The sequence below is a fragment of the Balaenoptera physalus genome (genome assembly GCF_965194825.1).
Source record: "Balaenoptera physalus genome assembly, chromosome: 18".
Classification (NCBI taxonomy): Eukaryota; Metazoa; Chordata; class Mammalia; order Artiodactyla; family Balaenopteridae; genus Balaenoptera; species Balaenoptera physalus.
In genome coordinates, this window is record NC_138899.1 from 79,081,337 (window position 1) to 79,098,830 (window position 17,494).

Sequence of the window (17,494 nt, forward strand, 5' to 3'; positions counted from 1 at the left end):
TTTTGCCAGAAACAATCAAACATGTAGTGGAGCATCAAATGAGGACCGCTAATCACAAAACACAGACATCGCAAGTTAATGATTTTCGTGCTTTTCTATGGGTGGGAAGATGCAAGAGTCTGGGCTCGTCGAAATTCTTCCTTAGATCCGCATCTTAACTGTCGAGAGCCAGTGTCCTGTTTCTCTCCATCCTGAATCCCCTCAGGGTGCACCGTCCTGGCTGATGGTTTGATGCAAGCAACATTCCTTGTTTACTGGAATGGCAGGCAACATTTTTTTGTCCAAAGACTCTTTCCATTTTGCTTGCAGACTCTTTCCACATCTTATTATACTGGTAATACATGTAGAGTTAATAATATCTTCCACTTATGGAGCACCTATTCTGTGATAGTTTTACATATTTTCTCTCTGATTCTTACTATATTCTTTCTGGAGAGTTAGAAATCATCACTATTTTGCACAGGAGTTGTTAAAAGGAAACTCAAGATGAAATTCTGACACCTGCTACACAACATGGATGAACCTTGAGGACATTATGCCGAGTGAAATAAACCAGCCACAAAGGGATAAATATTGTATGATTCCGTTTATATGAGTCGTCAAATTCATAGGGACGGGAAGAATGGTGGGGGCCAGGGCCTGGAGGGAGGGGGCTGGGGATCGAATGTTTAATGGGGGCAGAGCTTCAGTTTGGAAAGAGAAAAAGTTCTGGGGATGGATGGGGGTGACGGCTGCACAACAGTGTGAAAGTACTTCATGCCACTGAGCTGTACACTTACGATGGTTAAGATGGTAGATTATACGTTACGTCTCTTTTGCCACAATTAAGAAAACGACTCAGGGAAGTGAAGTGACTTGCGCGGGTGCCGGCGCCGGGTCAGGGCCGAGCCCGCCCTGCTCCCCGGCTGCCACTGTCCCTCCTCCGGGCGGCCACGCCCACCCGCTTGGCAGGGGAGGGAGGCGGGGCTGGGCTGGGCGCAGGGGCACGGCAGCCGGCGGGACACCGGACACGGCTGCGGCCAGCGCCGGGCTCAAGGACCTGCCCACGGCCGGGCTCCTGTCTTCACGGGAGCTGGACTCTCCGCGCCCTTGGTGACTCTACCCGAGGGAAGGAAGGGATGGATCCCAAGGGCAAGTCAGGCTGGATCCCGGGGCGGCCGCGTGGCGCGCGGAAGTGCGGGGCGCTGCGCCCGTCCACCCCGCCCCGCCTGCCCGCAGCCCCGGCGACCCGAGCGTCCGAAGGCGGCGGCTGCGCGGTGGCCCCGCCGGCCGAGGGCGGCGCTCTCGGCTGAGCCGCGTCCCGCAGCCGCAGGTGCTGGGGGAGTTCTGGGAAGGGCGCGCTGGGAGCCCTGCTCCCGGTCGCAAGGGCCGCAGGCTCAGTCTCCCCACCCAGAACAGCTCGGAGGAGCGTCCCAGACTCCGTCATTCACGTCGCCCGGGGAGCTGCGTGTGCAGCCGCGGGCCCACCTGAGAGGCGTGCGCTGGGCCCCCAGGACCTTGATTTAGATACAGACTCTGCTTTAAAAAATGTAAAATATACACAAAACTTACCGTTTTAGCCAACGCAAGTGTGCATCTCAGTGGCACCAAGTACGTGCGCCATATTGTGTGACCATCACCACCGTCTCCACCTAAAACGTTGTCATCTTCTCACATAAACTCCACACCCGGTAAGCACTAACTACCCCTTCCTCTACCCCCAGACCCTAGAAACCTCTGTTTCACTTCCTGTCTCTATAAATTTGCCTCTTGTAAGTACACCACAGTAAGTAGCATTATATACTGTCCTTTTGTTTGTGACTTATTTCACTCAGCATAATGTGTTCAAGGTTCACCCACGTTGTAGCAGGTGTCAGAATTTCCTTCCTTTTTTCTTCTTTTTTAACATCTTTATTGGAGTATAACTGCTTTACAGTGGTGTGTCGGTTTCTGCTGTATAACAAAGTGAGTCAGCTATACGTATACGTACATCCCCGTATCTCCTCCCTCTTACGTCTCCCTCCCACGCTCCCTATCCCCCTTCCTTTTTAAGGCTGAATAATATTCCATTTTATGGGCAGACCACGTTTTGTTCATCCATTCCACTGCGGGTGGATAAACCTTTTTGAGAGAGGAATAAAAGGATCAGACGACCTCCCAGGCACCCACGCATGGCTGCTCTGGCGTTCCAGGGTCTGCACACTTTTCATAGGAGCCTGGTGTTTCCGCCCCAACAGCATCCAGAAATAGTGGAGGTGCGGGGTACGGATCACAGGCAGGTCCTGCTATTTTCCTGGGGTAACAATAAAAGCAGGATGGGACCCTGGGGCTTGAACTGGAAACTGGCCACCAGCGGTATGCGGCAGGTGTGGAAGGTGAGCTTGGCCGCAGGGAGCAGGGACAGTGCTGTGACATGAGGGGCTGTGCCTTTGTGGTAGGTGCTCTGAGTCTCCATAACCCGGGATTCCAGCTTGAAGAACACAAGGGCCTGAAAGAACCTCTGTTTCCTTTATATTATAGAGGAAGGAAAACAATCCAAAGAAGTGACGGGCCCAAGCTCCCGCAGCTGTTGGTAGCTGAACTCAGACTAGAATCTGGTCTCTCTGCTTCTTGTCTTGGTGTTCATTATCATCAAGCCATCGCTGTCCTCCATGGATTCAGAGCCAGGAGACCAAGGATGGAGTGGGGATTCGCTGGGTCCACGTCTGTGCATTTGCAGAGTAAGAGATGAATGGTCCTGTGTTTGGAGCAGGGCTGAGATGGGCCAGGTACCCCCTGCAGGCCTCTCTCACTCCCTGGGGCAGCCTCCTCAGAACTCTGGGCTCTGCAGATCTCCAGGCTGAAGCTGCAGGACCAGACAATCTCTACGGTCCTTCCAGCTCCATCCTGGGGCTGTAGGTGAAGCCAGGAGTCCCACGCCTTCATCCCACACAAATGCGGCCAGAAGCCCGGGTCCCCTCTCCCTGCACCGCAGTGTGGAAAGGGGCTCCTTGGTTGCATCGCGTGACCAGGAGATCATGGCTCTAAGAGTTGGAATCCAGGGTTCACCTCTCAGCTCTACCACTATTGGCTGAAAACCTTTTTACATGTTTTCTACCACTTTGTACCATTTACTGACTTTAAGGCTGGTTTTTACTGTCTTTGAATCTCCATTTCCTCATCCGTAAGATGAAGATCGTAATCCTGCTCGTAGGACAGATGTGAAGACGAGATGAGATAACGGATGTAGAAGCGCCAAATAAGAGATAAGCTGTTTTCAAATGTCACGTTATGACTGGGAGGCCCCCAAGTGCGGGTCGGGCTTTCAGCATGTTCACCACTTCCGACAGAATGTGCAGCGTGTGAGGCCTGGACGTTAAGTACTAAGATTCTAAACAACAAACAAGCCTTGAATATCCAGATAAATATCATTAACTTCAAAGATGTTCCTTCATTGGGCGATTCATTATTCTGATAATGTTGCTGTTACTTAAGATTTCTTTCAAACGCATCTCTTAGAGCTGTCTCCAAAGCTGGTATTATCTTTGGTAGAGGTAACTCTTTATCCATTGGATTGAATTTTGGTGAAAAAACAGTATTTATACCCATGGAGCCATATAGACTTTTGACCATAGGAGCAGATCGAGCCAGATAAGGCACATGTGTTTAAAGTGAGGAATACCTTCTACGCCATGAGCTTGTTCTCCTGTGTGGCGGACTCCACTGTACTGTTTAATGTAGGATTTTTCTGAAATTCGGGCTCCTGCTCTACACTACCAAATTCTACATTTTGTTTGAGGAGGTGTGGAAATTGACAACTGAATTGGTTTGCTTATGAAAGGGCATGCTGGATTTTTAGGAGATGCCATTCCTGGGACCCTGAATCCCAGTCAGAGGGCAGCACAGAACTTGTTTAGAACGAAGACAGTGTCCCCCCGGAGTGATTTATACGATCCTGCAGGCGGGGTTGGCTTTTCGGGAAGGGAGAAGTGAGGCCTGCAGGGACTCTGCTTTGGGTCCTGAGGAACAAGTTTCTCCTGGACTCCTGAGAGTGCCCTTGGGAGCTGTGGAGGACCACAGAGGTTCTTGCTCTGAGTCTGTCTCTGAGTCCCTGGAAGACCCTGGGCTCTTTCTGTGCATCACTCTCTTCACAGGAAAGCAGTGCCCACTGCCCGGGCTGCTGAAGAGGCAGAATAATTACAAGTTCTCTGTACTGAAGCTCTCAGCCAAAGGAAGTCACACTTGCTGGCTGTTTTGCATGTTTCACAACAAATGACAACAGTGTTTTCAGGCCAGCGCTCACCTCAGAAAGTGTCATTTTGGCCGTTCCTCCAGAAGAGAACCATAGCTTTCTTTCTCTTATTCTCCCTGAACCAACGTCCAGTCATCGTATCAAAACCAACAAGAGCCAGGCCTTTCCCTTCACGGACGAAGCCTCTTTGGCAGGAGGCCATCTGCACGGTAGAGAGAGGAGAGAGGAGGGGGGAGACCAGATGGGAATTATGAGAAGGGAGGAAAGGGAGTGGGGGGCAAAGGGAGCTGGGCCTGAAGAAAAAGACGAGACAGTCCAGTGGTTTCCAAGCAGTGACCTCTGGGTGGTGTGACTCGGCCTTTAAGAACACCTGGAGCCCCTCGAGATTCTACGGTCTGCCCGACAGAGAACCTTTCACTCATATTACGGCTCCACAAGTTCTGGTCACTGGTGTCTATGCAGCTTGGGGATTGACTGATTGATTAATCTTTGGTCCTTGTATTAGTCATGTTTTCCCAAAGAAACAGAACCAATAGGGTGTGTGTGTGTTGGTAGGCGAGGTAGATAAAGAAAGAGAGAGGTTGATTTTAAGGAGTTAAGAGATTGTGGAGCTGACGAGTCTAAAGTCTACAGGTCAGGCCAGCAGGCTGGAGACCAGCGAAGAGATGATGGTACAGCTTGAATCCGAAGGCGCCTGGAAGCAGAATTCCTTCTTCCTCAGGGAGCTTCAGCCGTTTCTCTTCAGTCCTCGACTGATTGGACGAGGCCCACCACACAATGGAGGGTCATCTGCTTGACTCAAAGTCTGCTGCTTCAAATGTTAATCTCATCTAAAAATCTCATCTAAAAAAATGCCTTCACAGCAACATCCAGACCAGTGTTTGACCAAATACGTGGCCACCGTGGTCCAGCCAAGTTGACACATAAATTAACCATCACCCTCCCCAATGCAATATCTAACTGGGATCCAGTCAGAGAGTGACTGGAATCCACAGCGTTATGGGTGGTTGACTGGTTTATGAGCTGAGAGAAGACATTCTCTCAAGAGGCCTCATCTGGAACCTGACCTTCCATAACCTCCTCATCAAACTCACCTTCCAGGAAGGGACGTCCGTAAAGGCGCCTTGTCCTAGGTTTGACAGGCGAGCGCAAGAATTACCGCGCAGGTTTATTAGATGTGCGATTCCTCAAGGGAATACAACGTTCACGGTCGGATGGGACTCGGATGCAACCTGAGCTCCCCTCCTGGATGCGTTCTGGGCGCTCTGCGTGGATGGAACCGCAGCCATGGGCGGCCCAGGAGGCGGCCCCCACGTTAGCTGGAACCTGCGTGGCTGGGAAATGGGGGACCCAGACCTTAGGCCACGTGGTGAGGGCCACAGAGGGGGACAGCAGCAACGGAAGGAGGAAGGCTTCCTCTCTACAAGCTCACACGTGAGCCTTCCCTCCCCACTTCTGAATGGCGCATCTGAAAAAACACTGAATCCCAGTTTCTCTCCCTAGGCTTTAGGGACATTAGGATTAACACAGTCATTCTGCAGAAAACGGGACCCTCGGGTCACGTGACTGCAGCTGCTCCTCATTTGCTCCGCCCCCCGTCCCCCAACCCGCATGGGGTTCAGTTCCAGGTTCAGGGAGGGCCCTGAGTTCTCTGCGCGGCTCCTTCCTCACCTTCCTGCTTGGGCTCCATCTCCAGCCACCTGACTACTTCTCTCTCCGGGCACTTATCTGGGGTTAACGTTACCCGGGAAGATCTCCCTGCAGGGGTGCTGAGTGCCAGGGAGCCGACAGGGGGGCCGACAGGGGAGCCGAGAGGCCGCACCGCGGGGACCAGGGAGAGCAGGAGTGACAGAGCTGGGGGAGCAGAAAAGGCTGCACACAGGCCCCCCGGGCCTCGCCGCCCGCCCCAAACCAGGGGCCAGGCTTCGAGCTTTTCTGTACCAGGCTGCTCGGCCACCCGAGGAACAAGCAGCACCAGTGGCAGCGTTTCTAAGACAAGGGCAAGGGGCTGAGAAAAAAACTGGCAGGCAGGATTTTAGCTCTCAGATGAAGGCGGCTGGCTCAGATCTAGAAGCGAGCGGACAAACGCCTTTCACCCAGCGGCCGACTCAGGCCAGGCGTCTGAGCAGTGCTGCTGTGGAACATATGGCCACGCCGGGGCTGGGAAGTCAGTCCCGTCCCCACCCGAGGCCTCTCAGGGACCGGGGAGCGCGGATCTGACCTGAGCAGGTGCTTCAGCCGAGTCCTAAGCGTGCACCTCGTGCTCAGCACCGTCTCCCCTGAGATCGGAACAGGACAAACGTGAGCCCGATGACACAAGAGTCTCAGCCCCGGTATTTCCAAACAGGGGACTGACCGTCCGCCTCTCCATGCACAGCTGGCCGCATCCCCTGCTCCCAGCCAGAGGTCTAACTCACCCAGCTTTGTAACGACCAAGCTTCTGGAAGACTAGAGATTTCAGGGTTTTCAAGTCACATCACCCATCTGTTGAAAGGCAAGTAAACTCCCTCCAGGGCAGAGTTGACACCCCGGGCACCACACCAGGCCCTTGTCAGGCTGGAGCCTCGGCTCCCCCCAAACCTGGTCCCACCGCTCCCAGAACAAGCTGGGCCTCTCCACGTGCTGCTCGTGGGGACCTCCGCCGTGAACAAGGTTCCCCAGCTTCCGCGCTCGTCCTGAGTGTCCACAGATCGTCGCTGCTCCCTCACGCCTCAGAGGAATCTGCACTTTCCTTACAACGCGACCCATTTTGTAAATACTTAAAAGGCTTGTCTCCCTCACAGTTAGTGTCTGCTTCAACCTCGGCACTGCATTTATGACCGAGCACATACCCTATACAACTATATAAATATATCAAGATATTGAAGGAAGGAAGGAGGGGCTGACACAGGAAACAGCTTCTTCCCAGAGAAGGCCTCTGAGAGGAGTCAGATTTGTGCTTAGATTTCAGGGGACACAGTTCTTACCTGATTCACCGAGGGGTGATGTGTACCAGGCTGTGGGCACTTGCCTCTCTCACCTGCAATTAAAGGATTGCCAGCCTATTCTGCAGACCTTCTATTGACTGTAAACAGTCAACCCAGGGGAGGAAAATCCCCCTGCAGGGCATTGCTGGCTACATGCAACCCCAAACAAAACTGAGAGAACACAGCTATTTCTGTCTTAAGTAGGAATAGCTAATGCCATTAGAAATTAAGATAAAAAAGAAAGACTCCTCTGTCTTTACAGATGAATCATTGAAACCTGCTTCAGAAGACCACCCATGGTTCCAGAGAAAGTATTTTGCTGGTTAAGTTTTTAACGTTCAAGTCTCTTGGAAAGGCTAATTTGAAAGCAGCCAGAAATCACACTACTTCAAATGCCACTGGTGGTTTATGAAAGGACCCGGCCCTGGCCTGCTGAATCTCTACGGTAGAAACCTTGCAACCTTCCTCTGGCTGAAATGTGACATAAGCAATATTACTGAGAGCTGACGGCTGAGTGGGATAATTACGTCTTCAGAATCATCCAGCGGGTCTTCGTGAAATGTCTTCAAAATTATAGAAGATTTTGGAAATTCTCGGATTGCTGTTTACCTTCAATATAACTGAATGATACATTTAAGCTGTACTTTCCTACCTTCTTGGGTGCCAAATACGTTTTTAAAAAATCAGACAACTTCTCAAGTTAAAATGGGACAAACGGACATATTTAGAGTGACAAGTGGACAGCTGCAGAGAGACCCATCACAGCTGTAATCATGCCAATGTGTCATCTTTGTGATGACAGAACACTTTGGCCTCCTGTTAGACGCTCCTAGGATCTGAGCTACTTTCCTCAGAGAGCTGGTGGTCCCGCAAGGCCCCCTCTCCCAAGTCTGCATGGACACTGGGAAAGAGGAAAGAAGCTAATGAATGTCCTTCCCTCATGGAGTCCACAGGGACATTTAACACCAAGCTGAGAGAATATGGTGACCCTTCAAATAACCTATTTTGGAAAAAGAACCTGAAAGAGAATAGATACATGTATATGTAGAACTGAATCACTTTGCTGTACACCTGAGACCAGCATGACATTGTAAATCAACTATACTCTGATATAAAATAAAAATTAAATAGAATAAATAAATAAATAAGCCATTTTTTTCCCAGGAAGTCTAAATTCCTCTCAAAATCTAGGAACAGCTTTCAAAGCTTTACTGAGGGAAGGAAGGGAAGGAAGAGGGGGGCTGAGAAGGGAGAAGGGAAGGAGCTGGCAAGAAACAAGGGCTCTCACGGTGACCAGCGCTGCCCTGTGCGGTCCCTCACTCCCACAGCCCACCTCTCCCAGGAGAACGCCCCACTGACCTCCAAAGAGAATGAACGGAAAACTTCTCCTTCTTCAGACCTTCCCTCTCGGTGTCACAAAATGAAGGAAAAAAAAAAAAAAAGAGGTCATGAGAAAACCTTGATACTAAAGCTTCTCAGATAACTCAGTACATTTTTCAGTAGCTTGACCAGCCCGAGAGATGTAACCAGAGGATTCCAAATCTCTCTCCTAGAGTCTGAAATCCAGAGAGGGATACATGGGGAAAGAGGAGATCTTAATGAGACCCTCCGTGGAGAGCAGGAGGGGAACAAATATCTGCATTCACACCATCAACCATTTTCTCACCAGATGTGTCGATAAGAATACCAGGTAACAATTTTATTCACAAATTAAAAAAAGGTCTTACAAAACTAGTTATGTAAGGAAACCAACATTTACAAATTTATCAATTCCAGTATGCAAAATAGTCAGGATGAGGTCTAAATTGATGCAAGCTGACTGCCTTAAAGCAATGATGGATATTTTTTCCTTTTCTATTTTTTTTTTTTACTAGCACAGACAATAGTGCTTAACCTAGGTAACAGCAACATTAACACTTTATCTAAAGTAGAAAAATCTACATTTGAAAAATACATTCCATATACACAAGATTAGAAAACCCCATGCCTTTATGTGGTTGTTCCCCAATCCTGATCTCATCCTTGTCAGGGAGCTTCTGCAGTGCCGGAAGTCACAAGCACCCGCACTCCCAGCCCTGTTATTAGCTGATGGCGATCCTGGCATCAGCACCCTAGCAGCTGAGTTTATCTGAGTTCTGCAGGATATTGATATGAAATGCCAACTGGACTGTCCTCTACAGCATTTACAAAGAGTGTAGACTATAACATCATTGTATGTTTCCACAGCACATGGTAGTAAACTGTCTTCCTCTGGATAAAAATAACCCAGGATCAGGACTTCCCTGGCGGTCCAGTGGTTACGACTTCACCTTACAATTCAGGAGCTGCGGGTTTGATCCCTGGTCAGGGAGCTAAGATCCCAGATGTCTTGGGGTCAAAAAAAACCCAAAACATAAAACAGAAGCAATATTGTAACAAATTCAATAAAGACTTTAAAAATGGTCCACAACAAAATAACCCAGGATTTTTCAAATGCAGTATCAAATGAAATCAAGTTTTTAACCCTCAGTATTTCTCTATTGATCAAAAGTGATGTTTCAGGATTTGCGGCCAAAGTCTCATTGCCATCAATCTTAGCTTTCTCCTGCAAGTGTTTTTGCCTTTGAAGTTAAAGAGGGCTCTACATGTGGAAAATATACTCAGGTTACAAAAAGGAGCAAAACCCTGGCCTACTTTGATCACCCCTCTGTCATCACAAAAGTGATCAGATTACAAACTACGGCACACATGTGACTTACAGTGAAACTTGCATTTTCGTGGACCTCTTGTGATCAGGTCCTAAATACTTTATACACATTTCCTAAGGGCAAGTCTCAGAAGAGTTGGTGAGTACCAGAGCTTAGGAACCACTGGTTTGGGCTAAAAAAGGAAGAGAAAAAAGAAAGTCAATCAACTATGACGGGACACCAGGTAGACAGGAAAGGCTGTGCATTACCACGAGACCCTCTAATTTCCCACTTCAGTCAAAGGAACGGAGGTCACGTGCACGACATACCCTGAGCTCATGTCCGCACAGGGATCCTGAACTGCGGATAGAGGCACAGTCCCAGCACGAGGAAGAGGCCTCGTGAGAGCTCGCTACTGCAAGAGAGCAAAGCACGGGGCAATAAGAGGGAAGATAAAAATGTCCTTGGGAAAGGCAGATCTCTAATGCTCACTTTAAACTCTTTTTTTTTTTTTTTGCTGCATCGTGCAGCTTGCGGGATCTTAATTCCCCGACCAGGGATTGAACCCAGGCCCTCCACAGTGAAAGTGCTGAATCCTAACCACTGGACTGCCCAGGAATACCCTCTAATGCTCACTTTAAATGTCAAGTAGAAGACACTGATTTGGAAACAAAATATCTCAGCATTCTCTAACACAGGGATGTTCAAAGGTCTATTTCTTTTTTAAGTGCAACTGGGACAGAGCTAATAGTAATCACTTAAAAGACAACAGCCAGAGCTGATCACGTACGTTCAAGCAGGAAAAAAATAAACCCTGCTCAAATAATTCCTCTCCAGGGCGCAGAGATGAGCAAACGAGCCAGCCCCTGGTTCATGCCTGAGCTGGGTTATTTCTGTCTCAGCTCTAGAGCTAGTTCTAGTAGGTAAATACCAAGGTGATAGGGGACGGATCGCCTCCACAGAAGCACCAGACTCTCAAGTCCAGCGCCGTTGGGCTATGGTGGGAATCACCGTGCTGACGAAGCTTAGGAGATCGGTGGGAGCCCTGTGATGTCCTGGTCAAGCTACACGACGGCAGTCGTAATCCATTCACCTAAACGCTGCCTGCAAGTTGTGCTATTTCTTCTCATCCTAATACGCAGAGTCTCCTAAGACTACTCACCTGGTGTCACGTTTCAGTAGTAGGGAAACCTGATATGTTGTCATTTCTAAAGCCTTTAGTATAAAATATGATGCAAATAAAAGATCATTATAAATACCGATTCTCTATAAAAGAGAAATTCTGGATCTTTTAAGCTCAGTCCCAGGGACAGAAGTAACAAATGCTTCCATATCCATGGATTTTCACATAAATCTGCTAATCTAGGATGCGCACGCTAAGGGGTTTTTAACTTGGAGGGATGGGCAGTTCTTTCCCAAACACATGTCCTAACTCAGGCCCCTCTTGTTAACTAACTCAGCCGCTGTTCACAAGACAGTGGCTGAGGCGAGAAGCGTCAATTCTGCAGGATTTGGTCTCTTCTGATTCCCAGTGAGGACCGTTAACATCATCTAATAAACCCAAGACTCAGGCAGGCCACGTGAAGTCAATTCTAACCTCCTATGCTAATTATGTAGAGGATGAAAAAGTGACCTTCAGGAAATAAAAACACTCCCTTTTGAACCCATCCATCCTACCTAAAAACTAAAGTAACTAATCTGACGTTGACTTTTAGTAGGATACATGAAATTATTTCTGGAAAGAAAACGTAAATGAAAATTTATACTCTGGGTCTTCAGTCTTGGCAAACCACCTCCGCCATGAAAAGAAGCATGAATGCATTTCTGTTTCTCGTTACACCCCTAAGCTCGGTGGCTGCAAACTTGGCCCGTCAGTCTCTGAAGTCAGCCTGTAGCGTAGAAGCTTCTTGTGCAGGAAAGATGCAAAGTCCCAGAAGTGCTTGGAGTGTATTCCTTGAGGTCTCAGCTTACAGCTGGTCTGGCTCAGAAGCAACTGGTTGAAAGGCTTAAAATGCCGTCAGTGTGGTTCAGATTTACTTTCTTCCCCCAGATGCCACGCGAGGTCCAGATGGTGCTGTGTCCATAAGCAGAGGAGTGGCCGCCCTTTGGCCTCCGTACGACACTTCACTGCAGAAAGAAGCAAGTCCTTTCGGCCTCCTGAAACGGTGACAGAAGGACAGCTTTGAACACAGCACCTTACAAATTAAAGCCCTAAACTGTGACTGTAAAAATTTATGGTGCTTAGCTTTTACTAATTGTGCACGTGAATTTTATAATATATGGACAAGAAACTCCTGTAAGGGTGTCCCAATATCAGGTACTCTGAGAATAAAAATAAAGAAAGATTTCCTCACAACCCACAGTCACTCCATATGTGCAAACAGTCCTTAAAAGATGAAAATGTGCCCCAAACAAACTATATCAATGAACAATTCTTTTGCTGATTTTCAACCTCAGTCAAACATTTAAAGCTTGTTTCTGTGTTGCACTCTTTTAAAGCAATTGTAGGTAAAGATTTTAGGATTCTTTAGTCTATTCTTTAAAAGAACAAAGATGGTTAATAATTAATGCTATTCTTAGTCTTTGAATTTAAAACTTCTGCGAAGCCATTGGAGAAAGTTTAGAAAGAGTCTGGGAATGAGACTTCTCTTATAATGACCTCCCTGGAATACTCACACATACGTCACAGGGCAAACGTCCTCGGGAGAGAGCAGCCTTTAGATCTGTCCCTTATCACAAAAGCACAGTGACCTCACTTTGGGAGGGGCTGAGGCTTGGGTCACCTGCATGTTATTGTACGTGAGTGAAACCTTCATTCACGCAGTAACCTTCATTAACTTACCACTAATTTGGCATTAGTGACATATCAGACACATTTACAGAAAAAATTTTTTTCAAAGGTCTAAGGAGATTATCTAGAAATAGAAACTTCTGAGGTTCTCTCAATAATAAGATAGTTTTATCAAATATGTTGATCAACTGATATGATAATAACAACCATATTAATGCTACCAGGGAGGAAAATTATACTTAATTGGCCAATAAGGAAAAAATAGAGATTTTGATAGATTGAGAAACTAGAACCCAGGTCACCTCATATCTTTTCTACCATTCCTTCCATTATTTCATGTTGACATTTAAAACGTTGGTTAAGAAACACCACCAAAGAAAGCTTTTCCTGTTATTAAACAGGCTGGCTTCATTCTCCCAAATATCTTAGCAAGTGATGTCTCAATATGTTAGTCCTGGTTCCCTTCTGGGGAGGTGTGTTTAGGGAACATTTGATTAAAATGGAATCATACAGACTAGACTAAAGACAGCTCTCACTCCTATTTGCTTTATCCTGAACCATAACTATCATATCAGACTCTGGGTGGCATTAAACTATCCAGAGGAAGACTACCGTGTAAAAATAAATTTTCGGAAACAAATGCATCACATGTTAGAAATCTGAGGCTCACACCAAATACAGACAAAAGTCCCTTGGTGCACGTGGCAATAAATCGAATCATCACACTGTACACCTTTAACTTATGCTATGTTATATGTCAATTACACCTCCATAAAGCTGGGGAATAAAGAGTGAATAGAGGTTAAAATACAAGTGAATGAAACTTGTATTCAAGTGAAATAGAGGTTAAAATACAAGTGAGTGCCTGGGTAGGAATTTAAAGTTTCATTGAAAATAAAATAGAAATAAATTGTTTTAAAAGAGGTGGGGCTGTTTTGGCAACAGCTGCCCTCATCCACCCCCCAAACAGGAAACAGTGCCCTCCTGAGTTAGGAGTGAGCCCACATCAGGGGCCAAGCTCACTGCACTTGAACTTGAAGAGCCAGGAGTCCTGCCCTCTGGTCCATTAATAGAAAGCTTCCGAAATCAAATTCTTTGCAAGAGGTAAGTTCAGTAACTACAACTAAGAGAAGTGTTTTTCAGAGTTTAGAAAAGATTCTCGCTTAAAATGGGCTCAAAATATTATTTGCTATTTTCAATTATATGGAGAAAATGGAAATGATTTACACTTTAACAATCCCTTTCCTGAATTTAGGATGTCTTATTTAGATTTGCCAAAATTATCTAATAGTTATAAGACAACACAGCTTGGAAAGCCTATAAAAACCCTTCATTAATAAATTACATGGAGTGGGGCTTCCCTGGTGGTGCAGTGGTTAAGAATCCGCCTGCCAATGCAGGAGACATGGGTTCGAGCCCTGGTCCGGGAAGATCCCACATGTCGTGGAGCAACTAAGCCCGTGCGCCACAACTCCTGAGCCTGCGCTCTAGAGCCCATGAGCCACAACTACTGAGCCTGTGTGCCACAACTACTGAAGCCCGCGTGCCTAGAGCCCGTGCTCCACAACAAGAGAAGCCACCGCAATGAGAAGCCCGTGCACTGCAAGGAAGAGTAGCCCCCGCTTGCCGCAACTAGAGAAAGCCCGCGTGCAACAACGAAGACCCAACGGAGCCAAAAATAAATAAATAAAATAAATAAATTTATAAAAAAAATATTTGGTGATGTCCTTAGCCACCGAGAACTACCTCAAAAATAAATAAATAAATTACATGGAGCAACCTGAATGTAACATTTTCTCATTCATCTTATACGTAATTATAACTTTCCATCAGACTTTGAGTTGAAGGTATCTTTATGTAATCATAATTACCTTGACAACTCTCTTTGAAAAGAATGCATGTCATGATGCACCAATCTTACATACTAAACTATGTTTCTACAATTTTGCATCCATGTAGCTGTGACAAAAGGGCTTATCCACCCTAACCCCCACCTCCTCAATAACATAGACAGGAAAAAGGGCAGGCTGAGTTGCTTCGGACACGACTTGACTTCGAGATGCTTTATTCCTTAGTTTTAGAATTTACACCACAAAATTGGGGACAAGCTACAAAATTAAGACGAGCAGTAATTCTATTTACTGACAACACTCGGAAGAACTGTAGCTAGTCCGATGGTAGCACCGTCACTGCAGCCACTCAGACTTTCTTCTGACAGTAGATACACGAGAAGGTGAAACACATAATTCGTGAAGGCAACACAAGCAAGTTTATCATCAGAACCAAGTGACTTGATGGAAAAGAAACTTCAGCATTTTGTAATGAAAATGTGACTTAGATTAAATATTAAGTGTCCTAAGACGTTCATTTTAGAGTACGTGGCAAGGCATCCGATTGGGATGTTGGGATTAGCTACCAAAGGGCCCCGTATCCTGTCTTCTGCGTCCTGCTCTCACCCGTTCTCGGGGCTTGTTAGCTGCTCTGGGCTGCTGGGGGTTCTCTGTCCAAAGGTCTGTGGGCCACGTCCATTCTGAGACCTATATGCACCTAGGCCAACTCTTAAGTCTTTTCTTACTATCCTCATGAACAGTGTGAAAATTAGAGGCCGGCTCCGAAGAACAAGGTCAGTAAGTGACCTTTCCCAGCTATAGAGGTACATAGTCTGTGCTTTTAAAATGCCTAATTTATTTGATTTTCCTCCTTTCATTGATCTCTTCTTCATTTCCGTTATTATGAGAAAACCAACATCGTTTTTTCTCCAAAGCCAACACATGTTTTCAGTACAGAATTCCCTGTACATGCTTTATAGATTTTCTTCATAGTTAAAAAAAAAAAAGTACTGCAGATTTAGATGCATATAAACCCATATATTTGTTCTTAGAAGGAACTATCTCCATCCACACTGACTTTAGACTCTTTCTGATTTTATGAGACAAAGACAGGACGTCTCAAGGAAACAGAGGTGCTATCCAGGAGCCCACGCAGCGTGCCTGTGCCTCATCGGCCGCGTCCCTGATCCGGGGCAGGAAGGTCCAAGGATGACAGCAGCCCTGTCTGGGCAGAACAGGGCTTGCGGGGCCTGGGAGCCCCTGTTACTGTGATTCTGCCCTTTCATACTCAAGGCCGGCATCATTCTTCCAGAAGAACATACACCAACAATGTATGTGCTCACATTCAGGAAACGCTTATACACGTTAAGTCAAATTCAGCAAAGGCCACCTCCACACCTGGAGGAGAAAGCAGGGACAGTGCCCAGGTACCCCCAGTGCCAGAGCCCCATCTCCCTGCAGTCACCACCCGCCCCACCCCAAAACCTGATTTCAGACCCTTCCATCTGGAAGGTTCTTCTACTGTCTTTGGTGCCAGATCACAACCAACAATCAATTTCCAACCAAACTGATCAATCAGTCAAAGCAAAGCAATCTAGAAAAACCACAGTGAAAGAGAGAGGAGGGAAAAGGGTAGCCGGAGGGGACCTAAATTCTCATTAACTTGACCGTGAATGGACAGCATGTAAGTATTGGGCATAAGAACATCACGGGGGAAGACAAAGGTGAGCAACTGCTTCCAAGATGCTCCCATAACTAACTCATCTCTCAATCAGGATGGTGCTGGGGTGCGGTGCTGGGTAGCTGGAGTGACAAGAGGAGAAAAGAATGCGGCTGCCCTGGATGGCCTTAGAGATGAGCTATTAGTTAAAAAAAAAAGACTCCTGAAATTTAATTTAAATATATTCTCCTATAACGTACAAGAAGTTACGAAGGACGGAAAGACCTTCTCCCCAGGTTCCCCCACATTTAATGGGGGACAGAGTCCTGTTCCCTCTGGGCTTCCTTAAGTCACTGCTGCGCCCACAGCAAATCCATCGCTGCCTTACCTGGGGTGGCGGCTGAGTGGTCAGGTGATGGACATCTCCTCTCTCCTGATCCAGCTGATTTCTAGCAGTGAGCGCGTCCTGAGTTAGCGCTAGTTCTGGCACTGAGTTGTTGAGTTTCGATAAATCAGTAGTTTCTGTAAAGTTTTCAGGATGAGCTTGAATTGGAACCGCTCCACCAACCACACCCCGACTACTGTTTGAGTCCAAGGATGCCGAGCTTGCACTCTCTGGATTGAGAGAGCGAACATCTTCTCCAGGGAGCTCAGGATAAGAATCGCAGGAAGAGATGTCGTCACCACAGCTGGGATTTTGCATCAGAGGCCAGGCGTCCGAAAACTCGCCACAGATGGACCTCGAAAGGGACCCAAAGAAAGTCGGCATTGCTTCCCCCACTGGACCTGTGTTTCTGGACACATGTTCGAAGGAGCTGTAAGTACTCTACTGGGAGAAAAACCTACTACAAAGCAACATTCCAGCTATGCTTTTCAGTTTTCTAGATGAAATAAACAACAAGTTATTAAGTCAGAATTCTCGTGTTTCCTTTGTTATAAACTTGCTTCAATACAGTAAGTTAAATTACTACATTTACTTTAAAATCGAATTTTTATACCTACTTCTAGCCAATATAGTTAAACTTAATCCGATGTCTAAAATAGGCAGTTTCCTGGGTCTTAACTGAGTTCCTTTGATTGCTGTTCTAAAATTCTCTGAGTATGTGACATGCTAAAAATTACTTACAGATGATGGAAGTGTCACAAATCATGAATATAAGACAAAAACAAAATTAGTGGAATATAAAGAATAAAGAATGTTACATTGGCTATCAGTAACCCTGAGACACTTACCTAATTCTTGCCAAAGTTCCCACCCCCATACAATGTCTAGAATGTTATTAATAATACTAAAAAAGTGATGTCCCATAGTTTCACATAAAAATTGGTGAATGAGTATAGCCTGTATATTTGCACATGCGAACACGAAATT

The 17,494-nt window shown here is 46.7% G+C and overlaps 1 protein-coding gene across 7 annotated transcripts in view; it reads right to left on the bottom strand.

The window, feature by feature from the left end:
• Positions 1 to 8,850: 8,850 nt before the first annotated feature.
• Positions 8,851 to 17,494, bottom strand: part of TNFRSF19 (TNF receptor superfamily member 19) — a 98,084-nt gene continuing 89,440 nt past the window's right edge. For all 7 annotated transcript variants that reach the window (XM_082435686.1, XM_082435688.1, XM_082435687.1 and 4 more), the window contains 2 exons: positions 16,511 to 16,916; positions 8,851 to 11,999 (listed from right to left, as the gene is read on the bottom strand). In XM_082435686.1, coding sequence (XP_082291812.1) covers positions 11,967 to 11,999; positions 16,511 to 16,916 — 439 coding nt within the window. In that variant the 3' untranslated portion in view covers positions 8,851 to 11,966. The remainder of the gene's footprint in view (positions 12,000 to 16,510; positions 16,917 to 17,494) is intronic.